General features: G+C 37.1%; 1 protein-coding gene across 1 annotated transcript in view; it reads left to right on the top strand.

Annotated features, from left to right (window-relative positions):
- The window catches only part of LOC126167349 (DNA polymerase theta-like), a 303,097-nt gene extending 286,331 nt beyond the window's left edge, over positions 1 to 16,766 (top strand). The window contains exons 24-28 of the mRNA XM_049920469.1: positions 1,270 to 1,421; positions 1,497 to 1,641; positions 1,748 to 1,867; positions 6,027 to 6,244; positions 16,254 to 16,766. Of these exons, the coding sequence (XP_049776426.1) occupies positions 1,270 to 1,421; positions 1,497 to 1,641; positions 1,748 to 1,867; positions 6,027 to 6,244; positions 16,254 to 16,391 (773 nt within the window). The 3' untranslated portion in view covers positions 16,392 to 16,766. The remainder of the gene's footprint in view (positions 1 to 1,269; positions 1,422 to 1,496; positions 1,642 to 1,747; positions 1,868 to 6,026; positions 6,245 to 16,253) is intronic.
- The last annotated feature ends 2,114 nt before the right edge of the window (positions 16,767 to 18,880 follow it).

Below are 18,880 nucleotides of genomic sequence, written 5' to 3' on the forward strand. Positions count from 1 at the left end.
GCTGGCGGGGTCCTGCAAAGGTGCAAGTTGGCACAATTGATAAATGTGCAGCGGCAGCTACACTGGTTGGCATCGCCCAAGCAAAAAACCTGGAAATGTTCGCATAGAAGTCCCAAACTTCAGCTGTTTCATCATATGCTGGAGAGAGAGTAACCTGTCATGAACATGCAGATGCCACTTGATCGAAGGTGGTGGTGAGACCCCTCTGTTGATCTGCAAAAGCTTGCTGCTGAGCAATGATGTGTTGGCGTATTTCTTCCATCTAGATGTTTGTTGTGTGACTGAGCTCTGACACTAACTTGCAGAGAAAACATAACCCTCACTTGTTGCCAAGTGTACTATAGCAAAAACAAGAACAATTTATGGAACATAGTATTTTATAGAGCAACATGTAAGATACAATGAAGCACAGGTTGTGCATAGCACTGAATACAGTGGCTGGACAACAGTGATACAGGTTACAGGATAGGTTCAGCACTTATTTGTGATCGCTAAATAATACTTTTTCTTTGGCGGCTCACCAGAGTGTGTCAGAGGACTGGCCCAGGTGGCCTCTATAAGTGTGACTGTGAACTGTGTGGATGCATGATCTGTGGAACTCCATGTGTCGTGAGTGAAGTACATCACATATATTCATGAATAACTTCACATAGTGTCATAATAATGCAATAGTGGCCTTTTAAATGAGAAATAAATCTTGGTACTTGACCCAGCATCATACATACAAACTGATGAGACGTAGCATTATGACCACCTGCTTAATATTGCGTCAGTCTGCCTTTGGAATGCAGTACAACAGCAATTCTGCATGGCATGAATTTGATGAGTTCTTAGTACGTTTTCTGAAGTATGTGGTAGGTACTCGTTGTCTATGGATAGACACACATTTCTGTAAATAGTGGGCCATTGGTTTGTGGAGGCATCTGGTGTCCCATCGTATTCCAGATGTATCCCATTGGGTTCAGTTCAGGTGACTTTACAGTGGTCAAGATACAACATGAGTACACAATCATGCTCTTCCAAATACTGTAGCATAATTTCGATCTTGTGACATGGACAGTTATCCTGCTGGAAGATGTTATCACCTTTGACGAAGCCCTCAAGCATGGTTATGGAAACTCGTTCTTATTACTAATTTACTATTATTTATGGGATACCTTTATATCGGAAGCCTTCTTGACTATTTTAATATTCCCAAATTTGTGATACAGGGACACCCTAATATTTTTAACTGGACATTTTAAATCTAAAAACTGCATTTCTCAACAGGCAATGTATTCTTATCAGCAGACTACTCTCAGCTTGAGCTCCGTATTTTGGCACACTTATCAGGTGATCATATACTCCTAGATATACTCAATTCAGACAAGGACGTATTCCGTGGGATTGCTTCTATATGGAACAAAATTCCAGAATCTGAGGTAAGCCGTAGATCAGTGGAAAGAATCTTGTGGCCCCTCTATGATGGAAGTTGACACATTTTATTTTTGTACCAGGTAACTGACAAACTTCGTCAACATGCCAAACAAGTATGCTATGGTATGATATATGGCATAGGATCAAAGGCCCTGGGAGAACAACTTGAAGTCAATGAAACTCAAGCAGCAGAATTCATGGAAACGTTCAAAAGAGCTTATCCTGGTAATACTTATTGGTTGAAGGAAATATTTGTTGACAGTAATTTTGAGCCAATATATATCAGTGTAATGTTTCATTGATGATAGAATATGGTTGACAACTTTTTTAGGTGTCAGAAAATACGTCGAAGACACTATTAAGAAGTGCAGGGCAAAAGGCTATATTGAAACACTGCATGGGAGAAAACGTTTCTTGCCAGCAATAAACAGCCCAAACCAAATTATAAGAGGTAAACACCTACAAATCATTTAAATATCTTGTTGCTAATTTTCCATAATATTTAATATAAGTAAAAATGATATATAAATGTAATAATTACCTTTATTTGTATTACTTTGTTAAGACATAAAATTTTGCTTTATAGGCAGGTTATTATTTCTGTAACTAATGCCCTCCCCACATACTTTATTTAGAACCATCTGCCATTTACACTGCAATACTTAGGTGCACATCCATGTCATGATAGTTTGTGATACATCATGTTGCTATTATCAGATACTTGAAAAAGCGATATTGTATGGCAGTACCAATTCCTTTACCCTGAAATGCTTCCACAACTGCTCTGAAGGCCACAGATTGTCTGTCTAGTTATGATATGAAACCAAGAGGACATGAAGATGTTTAGACAGTTAACTTATATTTGTTTAGACGAGGGCTTAAATCCCTATCCAGTTGATTCAGATGTTCCATGGTTCCCAGTTTCACTGAAGGAAGATGTGAGAATCCTTCTTTAAAAAGACTGTGGCTGCTTCTTTCTCTTGCCATCTTCCAACTGAGCAAGTGCTCCATCTCTAATGATTTTCATCTCAACAGAAGAAATTATATCAATCTTAGTGAAGGCCAGTTCCATGTTATTGATTGGTCTATTGGTGAAGAATGCTGCTGAGCTACTTCTCACCTCTCTTTCAATTCCTAATAGCTCCAAGAATTTTTTTCTCTCTATGCAGATGTGCCTTGTTTACTGTGTCCCTGCAGCTATAAGTTTCTGCCCTCTAGAGTCTCTTTAAAGCCAGAAAATAAATAACATGCAGTGATGCTGGATCTGATAGTATTTCCGTTCTTGGCGTGCACCCATGTGCTAAGATTGTAGCAGAGTCTTCCCAGTGCTCCAGCTTTCCCCACCACTGTACTATTCTGAGCAGGTGTGCAAGTGAGATGGCTGTATGCTGAAGGCTGTACCCAGCGTAAACTTAGGAAGACACTTTTGCAACACAGTGGGACTACTTCTGACAGGAGAATTCTGCAGCATACTTTTATAAGCAATGTTTTATCATAAGCATTTATTTTCTACTTTTTATTTTTCTGCCAACACAGTTACTTTATTACTTAATTAAATAAGTACTTTAGGTAGTACTAATACAGTGAACAGAACTCCACACCCTTTTTATTAAACAAAAGGTGTACACACAAGCATTTAATATTAACTTGTGATGTTCATAAAATTATTCACATTTCAGATTTAGATTATGTACTTTCTCTGGAACTATGGTTCATGATACAATTAAACACAAGGAGTTACACAGGTTAAAATCGGGTACTTATGAACATTGGTAGGACTGGGTACTTATGAATATTGGTAGGACTTGACCACTTTCATAACATAAAAAAAATACATTCATGTGCGTGCGTGCAAACACACACACACACACACACACACACACACACACACACACACACACACATATTTAACTAAATATTGAAATAATTTTAGTAGCTTGTTTGCAAAGTCAAGGATATTTTTATTGGGTAACCATTTTATAACAGTTTTGTAAAGTATTGGATTGAGCAGACAAGTCACTGACCCAGGTGCTGCACTTTACATTTATCAGATGTAGTCGGTAGTAATGAGGTATGAGGGCATGCTAAGTCGTGCCTCCAAGTTTGTTATTCTGTTCTCAATATTAGTGGTGGAGATATTACATGTCATGCATATTACTCAGTTGACTTTCCCATTTCACTGATGCAAGTTGCAACCCTGTGCTGCTAGAGGACTCAAAATTGTAGCACGAACATGATGGTGTGTAACATAACTATGTTGGTGCGTGCAAAACAACGTGCTGTAATCGAGTTCTAACCATTGAAAACTTGCCTCCATTTGAAAAGGTGTGTACGGTGATGATTGTAATGACATTGTTATGTGTGATGGTGGGTTGTTCATGCTTGTAATGAAGGAGAATGTGATGCTAATGACCAAATATGGCAACCAAAAGACTCATTAGAATCTGGTTGATGTACTCATCAGAGAAAATCATCAGATAACACACTCCTTTCTGGAAAGAGTGGCATATCACGTGAGCATGTACAGGCCATCATTGAAGAACTACAGTAGAGAAAACTGGTGACTGCCTTAAATGCTAACTTCTGGCTTTAAATAGAGGAGATTGGATGTCTGCGAATAATTTATTTTGTGTTCTGAGTGTCATCAACAGTGTGACAGGTGATGGAAGCTGTGTTCACCATTTTGACACCAAAACGTAGTTCCGCCACAAGGTATCACTGACACCAAAACAGTTCAAGACTCTGTCCTCAGCAGGCAAAGTCATGCTCACAGTGTTCTAGGATGTTCAAGGTGTGGTGCATTTTTAATGGAATGTAGAAAGACCCACACCATCTGGCCATCCTGATTTGGGTTTTCTGTGATTTCTCTAAATCACTTCAGGCAAATGCCGGGATGGTTCCTTTGAAAGGGCACAGTCGACTTCCTTCACCATCCTTCCCTGATCCGATGAGACCAATGACCTTGCTGTTTGGTCTCTTCCCCAAAATCAACCAACCAACAAAGATTACCTGCAGAGAACTGACAGTTGGTGCTGGGACTGGCAGGTGATATTCAACATAAACATATGTAACATGTTGCAAAATAGACATAAGTAGCCATTACTGAACAAAATTTATGATTGTTAAACAATCAGTGTAAATATCTACATCCATTACATGACTAGGAGCATGCATATGGAATGATTTAAAATGTAATGACTACATACAGTTAATTGTAGATACAAAACTGATATTCACTGACAGAATCTTCAGGACATGTAATCCACAATGAAGAAGGTAGTGCACAAATCACTCATTTGACCTATACTTTAGAACTGCTGATCAGTCTGGATACCTTACCAGATAGGATTAATAGAAGAAATGGATAAGATTCAAAGAAGAGCAGCAGGTTTTGTCACAGATTTGTTTAGTAAGATTGAAAGTGTCATATAGATGCTTATCTAGCTTCAGTGGCAGACACTAGAAGAGACACATGCATCATGCTGTGGTTTATTGCTAAAATTCGAAAAGTTTATGTTGTTAGACAATATATTCCTTACTGCTATGTACATCTCATGGAAAAAATGGAGATGACACAGTTGTTCTTCCTGTGCACCATTTGTGACTGGAGCAGGAAAGGTGGGAAGTGACAGTTGACAGTTGTAAGCAAAGTGTGGATATAGATACATATGATGCTCATAACTAACCAAAATTTCTTCAATTGTGTTTTGTGCAATAGTAGTAAGTGGTTTGATAGTTGAGAAGAGTGGACTCCAAACCAGCTATCTACCAGCATCGCATGGATTTTTTTTTTTTTATTCCCAAAGTATCTTGGAGTAAATATGAGGATGCTTCAATCAGGAAAATCATCACTTGTTCCTTGGGTGTCTTTGTCAGCTAAACAACCAAACTTCAGAAATGTCACTGATGACCAAAAGTAACTTGTAAGTCCTAACTGCCAGACGGAGTGGCCGTGCAGTTCTAGGCGCTACAGTCTGGAACCGAGTGACCGCTACGGTCGCAGGTTCGAATCCTGCCTCGGGCATGGGTGTGTGTGATGTCCTTAGGTTAGTTAGGTTTAATTAGTTCTAGGCGACTTATGACCTCAGAAGTTAAGTCGCATAGTGCTCAGAGCCATTTGAACCATTTTTTAAGCTCCAACTACTAACCCTTTCTCCTACCCTCCAACCACTCCCATTACCCCTCACTCCCACTCTCACTCCGTCCATTCCTCCCACTTCTCTCTCTCTCTCTCTCTCTCTCTCTCTCTCTCTCTCTCTCTCTCTCTCTCTCTCTTTCTCTCTCTCTCCCTCTCCCTCCCTCCTCTCTCCCTCCCTCCCTCCCCCCTCCTCTCCCTCCCCCCTGTCCCTCTCCCCTACCCCTCAGCAGCTGAAGAACAAAACTCCCAACCATGTTGTATCAAACATTTTAAACAATAAATATATTCCTCTTATGCCATTTTCTCATGGTCACATGTTATCTTGGAATATTAATGAACAGTCATATCACTACAAAATTATTTGTATAGTAAAGATAATTTAAATTTTTCTTCAGTTTTGCAGTGATAAATTAATTGCTACACGAGACATGAGTGAGTAACAATTTTTAAATACATTAAATTTTGCTTTCAGCTCATGCAGAACGACAAGCTGTTAATTCTACCATTCAAGGATCAGCTGCCGATGTTGCAAAGAAAGGGATGGTGCTTGTGGAGACAAGATTAGCTGCATCACTTTCCCATAATCCATCTGTGGTGACTAGGGCACAAGATCAGAGGACCAATAAACTATGTGTTACAGCACCTAAAGCAGAATTAATTTTGCACTTGCATGATGAACTCTTATATGAGGTAATTAACACTCAATGAAAAGTGGATCTCATTAACTGTCTAAGTGTTCTTAGTACTCCAAGAAAGGGAGACAGAAAGAATGGAGAAAAAGATGAAAAGCAACAATTAAATCTATTTTTAACTTTTAACTGCTGTATTTACTAGTGCAGTACAATAGCATATATTCAGATTCTGAAAGATATTTCCATATATCTTCATATTTTCTCAAAATTTTGAGTTTCTCTCTCTCTCATTGTTAACCTATTTTTATTTCCTGATATTCCTTCAAGAACACACACATTACAATTGTTGATCATTACATGGTATGTAGAAAAAACACCAACATTGCCCAATTTATGTGGAATGCTAAATTACTTATTTTTCAAGAGGGAACATGTGCCGAAATGTGTAGTTAAATCCCATTGGGGCACCCAAGTTTCTTCACATTGTATTAGGTATCCTAATTGATTGTGGAAATGATTAGCTGTCAGTGTGAGATGTATGCATGAACTGTGTATGTTTAAGAATTATTGTACTGTTGGAACGGTAAACTGATAATTTTTCAAGAAGAAATCAATGTATATGAATTCATAGTTCGAGCACTGTGGGATGTCAAAGTTGGAAAAACACTCAGATATGATGATGAATGTGTATTCCATGTCTAATTTAAAATCCTAATAACAGCATCACATCATGCTGAGACTGATGCACATGAAGAAATAAGTGCAACTTTGAACTAGGTATTTCAGTCACAGTATGGATTCATGCCACAAGGCTCCCTTCCAATGTTTCAGTAGCAGCTCACATCATAGTAGCCTACAAATAATAGTCAAGAGTGGTAAGATCTAGTGACCACAAGGGCCAAGCAACAGGTCTCCCTGTACTCTGAATGTGTTATCCTGAAGGTGCAGCACATTGTATCGAAGTGAAGTGAAGTGGAGTGCCATCACTTTCCAGCCATATTACCTGATGAACCTGTAGTGGCACATCTTTGAATAGGATAGGAATAACATCTCCCAGTTAAATGAGGTACATTGGCCGTGTTAATCTGGTTGAGATTATATATGGCCAAATTATCTGTGATAAATACTCTCTGTCCACGCAGTTACTCTGAATCCTATGTTGGTTTTTTCTAGCTGATTATTGCACAGAATTTTGTCCACCCAAATATGAGTGTTGTGTAAGTTCATGCCATCCTAAATCAGCATACCTTCATTGGTGAATAGCACCAAAGTTGGATAGTGACATTACAATATGCAATGCTGTAAATGTGCAGTGCACAGACTGTAAATTTCATTGATAGTCTCCCACTACTATTGCCTAGACTTTCTACAGATGGTGTGGATGTGGTAGTAGTTTGCAGACAATGCTCCAAATTTTGGCATGACATATCCCAACAGTTCAGCCATTCAGTGAGTGATGGTGGATGGTTCCTTTTCAAAGTACCTAAAAATGTCCACCTCAATGGCAGTTACCAAACGTGATGGAAGGTCCACTTCAGCCTTTTACCCCTAATACTAGACAGGACTTCAGAATAATGGACACAGTATACAGAAGGTCTTCCATGCACACATTATTCTTGATGGAAAACTTTTTCACATACATCCTCACACTATTGCCATTGACATTCATAAGTCTGTTTCCAGTCACCTGCCCAATGCAGAAAGAAAAATGATATTCATAACACCTTCAGAATACTGGGAATTTGACAGTGCTTCACAGCCATGTTTTTACCGTTACCAGTATTTCTTCTTTCTTGTAAAGTAGTTCAAAGCATGAATCTAATACTAGGCCAAAGAAAGACTCTAGAGGTTTAACATTAGTGCAGTGGGGTGTTACGTACATGATTACGCATGTATTCAGCAGCCTGACAGAGTATATTAATTGTCTTTTGGGTAATGTAATAGGGTCAATGATTGATTTTGAGAACTTTTTATTGGTTAGCTACTTCAACTCCACTGAAGAATATCTTCACAGAAACTGTTAAAATTAATGTAGTAGGTAATGATATAATTAATATTAGCACTGTAACATGACAATCTTTTATAAAGTTAAGTCATTTGATTGCATTGCACTTAAAAATAAAACTTTTCACATGTCTTCATAAGTTAAGGTACCTTTGGTTGTATACGGCTTGAACCACTGGGAACATAACTCATATTGGCAGCAGCAATGGCACCATGTGTAGTGCACTGTTAGCAATGTGTTTTTTTCCCCTTTTTATCGTAATGATTTTACTTATAGAACTTTTTTATTTTCTGTAATTGCAAATAATTACCACATATTGTTTTATGTATACACTGTAACACATACTTTTATCTGTTAGAAACACAAAGATATTTCTGGCCCGAATATACAAATAAGATCACCACTGTGTAGTTACTTGATATCGACGTGACAGCATTCTAGGATCTGGATTTCCACAGAAGTAGAAAGGTTCATGTTCCCTTGATACCATATTTTCTACATTTATTGGTGTATTGCAAGCGTAACATGAACATGATAACTCACTGTGTCACAGGTGAGTATATAACAGACACCATTTACTGCCAGGATGTCTCAGCATATGCAGGCCATGAGAGATAGCTTCCTGACACTCGTCCAGTATAATGTTTTCAGTACGGTTTCCCAATGAAGTGATCCAGTTGCAGCAGGACCATTCACCAGTTTACATGAGTTGAATCATTCAGCCATGGTTTTCACAACAAGCTGATGTCAACCTGATTAATTGTCATGTTTGAGCACCAGATGTGAACCCCATTGAAAATACGTGGGCTAAAATGAAGCCTCACATGAACTTGACACTAGCCAATACCAGTCCCCAGACCTGGTGTCGTACACATGGGAGAGTCTCGCAGACAATGGAATGTATTTCCAGAGACAGCTCAAACAAGTTAATTTGAATAGAACTAGAAATGACATCCTAATATGAGACAGTCAGAAAAAACACTTAATGTTGACCAATATCAGAACAGGTAAACCCTAAAAAAATAATCTCCTCTTCCTTACTGCCTCTCCAACATTTTCTGCATTTACTGTGCCAAAGAAGTGCAGTCGGGACATATAAAAGCTCTTTTCCATTTAGGATTATTATATGTTTAGTGACTTCTTCAGACTGCACATACAAAGCATTGTCGTGAATTAAATTTGTGTCAGGCTGTAATTTATTTTTTTTTTTTTTTCAGTAACAAATTTTGTCTCTTTTGACTCTGCTACAACTTTCATATCTTTGAATTGTTTCAAACAATCCCTTTATGATGACAATGTTATCCACTTAACAGATTCAGAACATGCTAATTTTATTAGATCATGTTCCCTTTGATGTGGCTTCCTGATTAGGACACCAGTTTCATCTTGTAAGTACAACACCAGGTGTACTGCAAAATCATCATCTCTAAGTATATGCTGTCCCATCTTCCAGAGGTCATTCATAACATTTTCCATTGTTAGTGCTGTCAAATAGGCTGCTCCAAATAACCTCATAATCAAACAAGAGGATGCTACTTGGTCTGGGTTACTTGCCCACCAAGTTTCTATTTCCAAGGGATAATGTGTTTTAAATGGCCCCATGAATTCTGGAGAAGAAGCTGTATCATATGGGGAATACGGTGATATAGAGATGATGTGTTCACTGTCTTCTTTAGCTTTGTCTACCACACAAATATAATATAATATCCATCAAGTATTAGCAAAACAGAATCCTCACCAGGTGGCTTCACAATGTTCACAAAATTGTCAGACAAATTAGCAAAAATATGAGTCTAAATCCAGCTACTATGGTGCAAGATGAAGTTACCCTAATATGAGATACCTTGTCTTAATGTGTGGTATAACTGCACAAATGGGATAACCATGGTAGTACATATTAGGAATAATCCATCTTACATTAGAAACCTAAACTCATACTGCTTGATTTGAAGGTCAGTTCATTACAGACTCAGTGAAGAATATAGTTATATGAAATGCAATAGCTACTCAAAAGCTTCTGCAAGCACATACACCCAAAAAGCTTGAAAGTGAACTCTTCTAGAATCAAGGATTCTTGACAGTATCCAGCTCTGTAACAGTCCGCTCTTCACCTCAGGTGCAATGAGACCTAAGTTCTGATACCTCCCAACAGAGCTGAGCACTTTCTTCAGTCAGTATCTAACTTTCTCCCGCTAATGAACTGTCGTGTAATAAGCACCTTTCCTTTATGTTCAAAATCATTTTCGTAAATAATAGTATCTTTAGGGTAAATTATAAACAATGTCAAATCAAAACATAAATAGTCATTTTCTCAAAGTAAATTCTTATAGCAGTAATTCAAATAGTGGTGCATTCCATCATGTGGCTTCAGAAGTTTCATACCCGAAGACCAATAACATCATTGAATTCTATTTCCCTTGAAAATTAAGGAGAAACAAACTGTACTTTTCCATTGGAAAACCATGTTATAGGCTTACACTGTCAGTCAGCAGGGTGTGCAATTTCGTACCTGCACATGTCTTTCGGATCATTGTATACATCTAACCAAATTATAATAAATATTGTCTGACAGAATTTAAACATCTTATTCAGAACCACTGCATTGGATAGTTGTACGCCCCCCCCCCCCCCCCCCCCCCCCCCAGCGCATTTGTAATTTTACTTCAAGTCAAAGTTTATGAGCTTGTCATTAAACATTTATTCTCTGTTACTCAATTTCATCTTAATAATTTTCTCTGCTGTATCTACTGACCCCTTCTGTCTGATACTTCTGTGAATAGTTTTATGCACACAGATGAAGCTTTCCTTTGGCAAAGTAATATGGACCTGATTGTTTTCAAAATGTCAAAATGAAAAGTCATAGTGAATTTTGGAGTTCCCAAATGAAAGGACAAAAAGATTGTTGTTCAGCCTGACACTTACATTTGAGTGTGTAAGATAATAATAAGTACGTAATTTCCAGTTTCATTCATGCCATTGAATTAGGTAATTATTCAATTAATTGCTCTCTGCTACATTTGAAATACAAGTTTCGTAAAAGATAAAATCAGAAGTATAACTCATCTAAAGTCACGTACTGCTCAATGCAACAATGTTCTCTCATCCCTATAAAACAAATGCCCTCAAAATAATTTGGATAAATTTAATTTAAAATTTTATGAGTTTTTTGATAAAGTTTTTTAGCTCATTTAAAGACTAACAATAATATGCACCATCATTGTACTCATCATGACAAAGAAGCTACCACAGAAAGGCCATTGGCACCTACCATAGTGGGGACATAAAAAAACATTGGTCGGATGGTGAAACCCAAGCTGTGGTTCAACAAGTAATAAACAAGCGATTTGATCGTGACCTACTTGCACAGTGATGTAATACCTCCTTCGGACTGCATCTAGTACTGCTGGTCAAATCACAACATATTTCATGATCACTGTTGATATCCTATGTATCCGTGTATAATATTTAATTTGTATTAATTTCAAATGTTGTATATAGCACATCTCACCAGTATAATACTATGTTGTCACAATATCGTAACAGGGCCATTAAAGTTTTGCCAAAAACTGTGTGTAGCTGTACTCACGGAGATTGCCCAATGTGGGACTTCGCCATTCTCCGTGCAAACAGTTTTCTTTTGTTGACTATACATCAAGGACTCCATTCAACATTTCAGATTTTATATAGAATCTGTAGAATACAGTTCATGTACTCTAAAAAGGAAATATAATTACATATTATATTCTATCCTAGTCATTTTAAAAGTTCTTAAGTTTGGTGGACATGAATGTGCCTACTGCTAAATTTGTGTTTTGTGGGCAGGTTCCAGGTTTTGACTCAAATTTAGTTTTATTACTGTCAACAAACATGTTCCCTCGATTGGCAGTCATACAGAAATTAATATTCAAAATAATTAAAGACAGTTTTAGCATAGCAGTGTAAGCAAACAATTAAATCCTACACAGATAATGTTTTATTTGGTCCAGTACTCTAACTTGCTAATGTTGATTAATTCCCCACATTTATCTAGGTTACACAGTCTGTTGAATAACAGAGTCCCTTATAAAGAACAGTGCAACTGTTCATGCTAACTCTCAATGAATAAAATGCATCTCCACAACTGCAAACTATTTTTACTAAAAATGAATAAGTACAAACTGCCTACCACATTATCACAAGTTCACCAGTGACTCCTAGCTGCACAGTTCTTACCCCAACTAAAGACACCAACAAGAGACTGTTCAATCTGCCCTGTTCTCTTCCTCCTCGTCTTGATCATATGACCAACCAAGGACACCAACAAGAGACTGTTCAATCTGCCCTGCTGTCTTCCTCCTCAACTTGATCATATGACCACTATTTGAGTCAAGTTAGCTCTTAACTTCTAGACCACCAATCGAAATTATGTACAGTTTTTGAACAAATGTCACATCAAACAAAAAGAAGATATATTTTGCATTACATCTGCATTCCAATATTATACAGATTAATTTTCTATATAGCTGAAATTATGTCTTTTGGATAAGTATTTTACACTATGAACAGAAACTGCTGGACCTTAGTCAAGTTCACAACTTATTTCTCCATGCCCTGTGTTACTGATTTAATGACATGACACACTCACAACATTTCTTATTAATACATATAAATAAAAGACAATAATATGAACTATTTATGCAGAGGCTAATCTTTTTATGTAATTGTAATGAATTGTTTTGGTATGCAACCATTGTAGTATGATGTTTTTGTTTATAACAAATTTCTCTTTTGGTTTAACAGTATGTCACATAGGCCCATTGTATGGCTGTCTTTATTCTCCGTACATGGCCTGTCTTAAGTGAAAAGTGTATAATCATAAAAATTTCTTATGATAAGCAATATATAAACTTTAATAACATTATGAATATAATAGAGGAAAACATTCCACATGGGAAAAATATGTCCAAAAACAAATATGATGTAACTTACCAAACGAAAGCATTGGTATGTTTATTTATTTATTTATTTATTTATGCATTTATTTTACCTGGCAAGATTAGGGCCTTCAGGCCCTCTCTTACACCTAACCAGGCATACTGAGATTCAACAAATTTCAGTTTCTACAGAACATTAAGGACATATAACATGTTATACAGTATTAATGTTAAAGAAAAAAAATAGAGATTATAAAAGTAGTACAATGATAATTATAACAATCAAAAAATAATTATGACAATCAAGAATAATAATAGAGACACAAACAAACACAAACACACACACAAAACTCAAGCTTTTGCAACCCATGGTTGCTTCATCAGGAAAGTGGGAAGGAGAGGGAAAGGCGAAAGGATGTGGGTTTTAAGGGAAAGGGTAAGGAGTCATTCCAATCCCAGGAGCAGAAAGACTTACTTTAGTGGGAAAAAAGGACAGGTACACACTCGCGCACACACACACACTCTTATCCATCCGCACTGCTTGTGTCTGTCTATGTGCAGATGGATGTGTGTGTGCGCGCGCGCGCGCAAATGTATACCTGGCCTTTTTCCCCCTAAGGTAAGTCTTTCCGCTCCCGGGATTGGAATGACTCCTTACCCTTTCCCTTGAAACCCACATCATTTCGTCTTTCCCTCTTCTTCCCTTGTTCCTGATGAAGCAACTGTGGATTGCGAAAGCTTGAATTTTGTGTGTGTGTGTGTTTGTGTCTCTATCAACATACCAACGCTTTCGTTTAGTAAGTTACATCATCTTTCTTTAATAACATGCCACTACTACAGTGGCATTCACCTGAAGATGGCCAGAAGACTCTGCGCCGAAATATCGTGGCAGGAAGTTACTGATATCCGGCAGTTCTCCCGTGTTTTTATGGAACAACATTATTCATATTAGTATTAATTGGTTGGTAAATACTTTATTGGACTTGTCATTTTATTGTGATTTTTTTTTCTAGTATTCTTCCATCAGTGTATAGTTCACTGTTGGATGCACTCAGAACCTTGCCTTGTGAGCCTGCTGCCTTTTAGCACTTGGCCATGAAGTGTACTTAATGATGCAAGATTTCCTGAAAGTGGTTGCACAGCCATCTGCGGCTCAGTTGTTCCAACCTTCCTACCAGCATACATCTTACTTAGTTTATACAGCCACCTCATTCATCAGTTATGTGTAGCTCAATCCAGCCTTCATTCTCCCTGTTCAATTTATACATATAAAACCTTTGGCCTGTAGCATTACAAGCTCTGGCTAAAGGATAGCAGCAATAGCATTTTCAGTTTCCTTCTGTAGCTATTCCAGAGTGTGAGGATTATTTGAGCACACCTGATGCTTCAATTTTCTCCACAGGTAAAAATCACAGGGTGATCAATGTGGCCAGGAGACTGAACTTCCTATGCTGATTGTCCTCTCATCACACAACACGTCGTATGCTTGTGACAGGTTTGTCAGGCTGATGTGTGTGTGATTTCTCCATCTTCCTGAAAATACCATACTGTCATTTGTTTACTGTGAGTTGATTCACATATGGATTAAGCAGATTCCAGACATAGCAGTTAGTGTTAACACTTTAATGGCCCAGGTATCATTTTGTTGATATCTCTCTCTTCACTTGCGTCTGGCTTCCAACTCTGTCCATCAACACCTTGCTGCCACTTCGAGAAACAACTTAATGCTGCTATTGCATTTGAGGGCAAGGTAAAAAGGAGGAAGAGGGATACTAGAGGAGAGGATGTGAGTACACAGGGATGAGTGAAGTTAGGGTCATGAGGCAGAAGAGGTGGAGGTTGGTGTGGGGCAGATGCTAGCTGTGATTTGGGCAAGGAGGATTATAGTATCAAAGCATATGTTGCAAGGTTAACTGTAATTCAGAGAAGCTTTTGTTTGGCGGAAGGACCCAAGTGGCACAGGCTGTGAAGCAGCTATGGAAATCAAGCATGTTGCACTCAGTGTAGTGTCCTTTCATTGGGTAGTCAGCTCTGCTATTGGCCACAGTTTAGAAGTGGCCATTATTTCAGCTGGACACAAGATGCTATACAGAAAATACAGCAGAGCTGGTATATGAAATGACTGCCTTGTAGGCGATGCTACTGCTGATAGTATAGGATGGAATAGGATAGGATAAGATAATCCTGCGGTGAGACTGGAATAGGATGTACTTTGAATTGAAGGGCTGAGGTAGTATCAGACAAATCTAGATTGTTAGTCTTCTGCAGGGGTAAGTGTAATGATGGATTAGGATACTACATAGATTTAGTGGATGACAAAATACCACTTTTGGATGACTGGGGAGGATTTTGGGTAGGATGTTCCTCATCTACAGACACAGTGGTAAGTAGTCAGTCCTGGTCATGGATGTGGTTCAGCTGTTCCAGTCTCTGATGATACTGAATGATGAGGGGAGTGCTAATATGCATCTTGGTTCCTGGGGATGATCACAGGCTTAGGGCATTTGTGCATGTCTCTTGAAATTATCTATGGACTCTGTGTGGTGGTGCCTGTCTGTGGAGTCTTCGTAAGACCTTAGGATCCTGTGCAATAGATTGCATGTCACTGCAAATGTGCCATCCAAGGCTGGTCAGACTGTATGGGAGTGACTTTTTGATGTGGAAGGGATGGCATCTATCAAAATGCATGTACTGTTGATGGCTTGACATGGACTGAGGTGTGGATGGAACAATTAGAGGGGTGGAGTCACTGCTCAGAAATGTAGCACATGTGAGCTGAGGCTCTCTTGGTATTCTGGCATGTCTAGTACAAATTTTTATTGAGCATAGAGTCTTATTAATATGTCACTGTTCTTGCTGAAGTCATATCGTGAAATGTGACTTGTAATTATTCTATGCCCAAGCTTTTAGCTGCACTAATAAAATACCTTTTAGTCCTTTAAATGAAAATGAAAATAAGCTGTCAAACACATAATATGTGGATCAGCTGCAGACCATAATTGGTTTTCTTTAGTCCATACAGCTATCTCATAGTGCTCAGCAAACCAGATTGTTTCTGATATTAATTTGAGTGAATCTGTTAATTCCTAGATTTCTAATTTTTGTAATTGTTATAAACATTCTTAGTTACTGTGAATCCTTTCTTGCAGGTATCAAAAGGGGAACTACAGAAGGTAGCTCAGATTGTTAAATCTGGAATGGAATCAGCAGCAATCCTTTCAGTGAAGTTGCCAGTAAAGATAAAAACAGGCAATTCTTGGGGATCCCTGAAGGATATGGAAATATAGGTATCTTCTGTTCAAAATGTTGACTTAAAGCAAATAATAATATTTCTTTAGTCACTATCTGATATGAACCTACCTTAAAAAAAGAAACTATCATTTATTGTATACAAAATCATGAAAACATTCAATTATTTTATTATTAGAGTTAAAAATAATGTGTAAAAGATTGTTGCAAGCATGTTGTCCCGAGAAATTTTTTTTTCATTTATGCCATGTTCATATTTTGTTGGTTTTTTAACACACTGTTTTATTCTTTAACTGCACTTTTTTATATAATTGAAAATAAGGAAAAACCATTTTCTGTTATTTAATGAAAGATTTTTTTCAAATTATATTGCATGACTATGGTTTTGGTAACTGTATTGTTATTTAAAGTGTCTACAGATGTACAGTTTAACTTCGTAAGTTTGCAGTTACACTTTTAAATTTAAAAAAATCTAGTCATCTTTACTTCTCTTTATGTATATTTCTCAGTATCAGTTGATTGTTTCTTGAATATGTGTATGTAGCTTACTTTTATTTATTGGAATGAAAATAAACACATTTCCATAATTTTTTAGTTAAAACATCTAAATCTCTACTGATTGAATAGAAATATATACATGCACTATGCTTTAATTTTTTTCATTGGAACACCTGATTATTAGTTTCACCTGATTATTGTTTTCCTTCATATGTGCTTATATTTTTTAATACTGTTTGATATGTATTAGCTTTTTGTTTTGTCTGAGTAGCAGCCTGATAATATCAGCTGAAATCTATAGTAAACATATTTTTATTTGTTTCTCCCTCATAACTGTTTTCTTTTTCTCCCCTTAATTAACAGTTTATCATCCTGCTGTTCAAGAATGAATGTAAAACCTATGCAATCTACTTGTGTTGCAGACTTACTAGTTGTGACTGTAAATGTTATTCAGAAATAGGATTCTTAAATACAGTAGCATGAAGCTGAAAAATAATGAAATTAGATTATATATATTAACTTTTTTCTTAAATTGTCAGCACAATTATGATGGGATCTAATGGACCATTAGAAAAGTAGATAACACATGTTTGTATTTATGATTCAAGAAACCTAACACAGTTGAGAACAATGAGCAGTGTTGCAAAGCAGAAACATGCTCAGGTCTGTTGCGGTAACACTCACATTTATCACATGCACTTTGTGGGCATGTGAGGCTCTCATTCAATTATTTTTGTTGCAACATAATTTCTTTGTGATCCAAAATATATATTGGTAAAGAGTAATGAAGGTGACTGTTGAACCTGATATTAAAGTGAAAGTGGTCACAATTTCAAATCCATATTAGACATAGTTGTATTGGAAGTATTGTGCCATTATCTTTCTGGGATATGTGAAACCAGATCACCTAGCCAGTTTTAAAAGGACCTGCAGTTTGATGTATCTTCCAGGCAATGCAATAATTAGAGTTTTTCTCATACCCACTGTATTTATATAAGTTTGAGTAATATTTCATTCCAGGAAAAGACCTAGAATATAAGCAAAATGGTTTAACTTAAGATATGAAATAAAAGTGAAAAATCCTCAGTGGAACATGGACACTCACATTAAACCAGAGCAGTTAGGTTGTGATTTTTCAGGAGACTACAGTGGATAAATAAATGAAATACGAGAAGAATACAAGTGATTTAATTGATTTGGTGCATTCGAAAACATTGTTGTAAAAATAATAACATGGTCTGTGAAGTTCAAAGGCATGTCAAGAAAAGGCAGCAGTATTGAAAAAGGTAGGCACAAGTTTAAATTGGGCAGACTGTAATTATTCAAATATTTATAAATGGGTGAATACTTGCATATTATGTACTTTCCCAGGAATAATATTGTGTAAAATACAGTTACAATGGTATAAATGTAACAAAAATATTAAACAAACAGTACTACAGATGGTAGGTCTTTGTTGTTTTTTGTAATGAGTGTTAATACAGTTTCTTTTTACTAATATTATTAACAAAATTTATAACAGATTTTTCTTGTTCTCACATGGCATTTGGTTGCCAAGCTTTTCCTGTTGTTCTAATGTTTTGTACCTCAGTGCCATGAAGGAAAGCAATATAGACAACATATGCTTTGGCAACAAGATTGGCAGTTCTACATTGCAAATCTATAGGTCGTCATGCCCTGCACAAATCAGGTGTTGAAATTCATTGCAGTCTTCTTCATTGGTACCAACTTTCTTTGCTTCCTTGAAGCAATTGTAAACAGAATCAGTAGTTTGTACTCTTTAGAATTATTGCTCACATCTACTGCAGGGCAATTGACATTTTCTGAAGAAGCGTTAGGGAACATGTTGAACACTGAACTCTGCCTATCTGACTGTGTCCCACTATGTCTGTCTCAACACCTTGTTGATACAGGAACCAATATGTTTAACATTGAGGACTATAAAATAGCAGCCCATTTCTCTGTGGAAAATTCATAGAAATGAAATGATGTCATGTGTGCAGAACATAAAATCAAGATTGAATCTATT

This window comes from Schistocerca cancellata, chromosome 1 (genome assembly GCF_023864275.1).
Source record: "Schistocerca cancellata isolate TAMUIC-IGC-003103 chromosome 1, iqSchCanc2.1, whole genome shotgun sequence".
Lineage (NCBI taxonomy): Eukaryota > Metazoa > Arthropoda > Insecta > Orthoptera > Acrididae > Schistocerca > Schistocerca cancellata.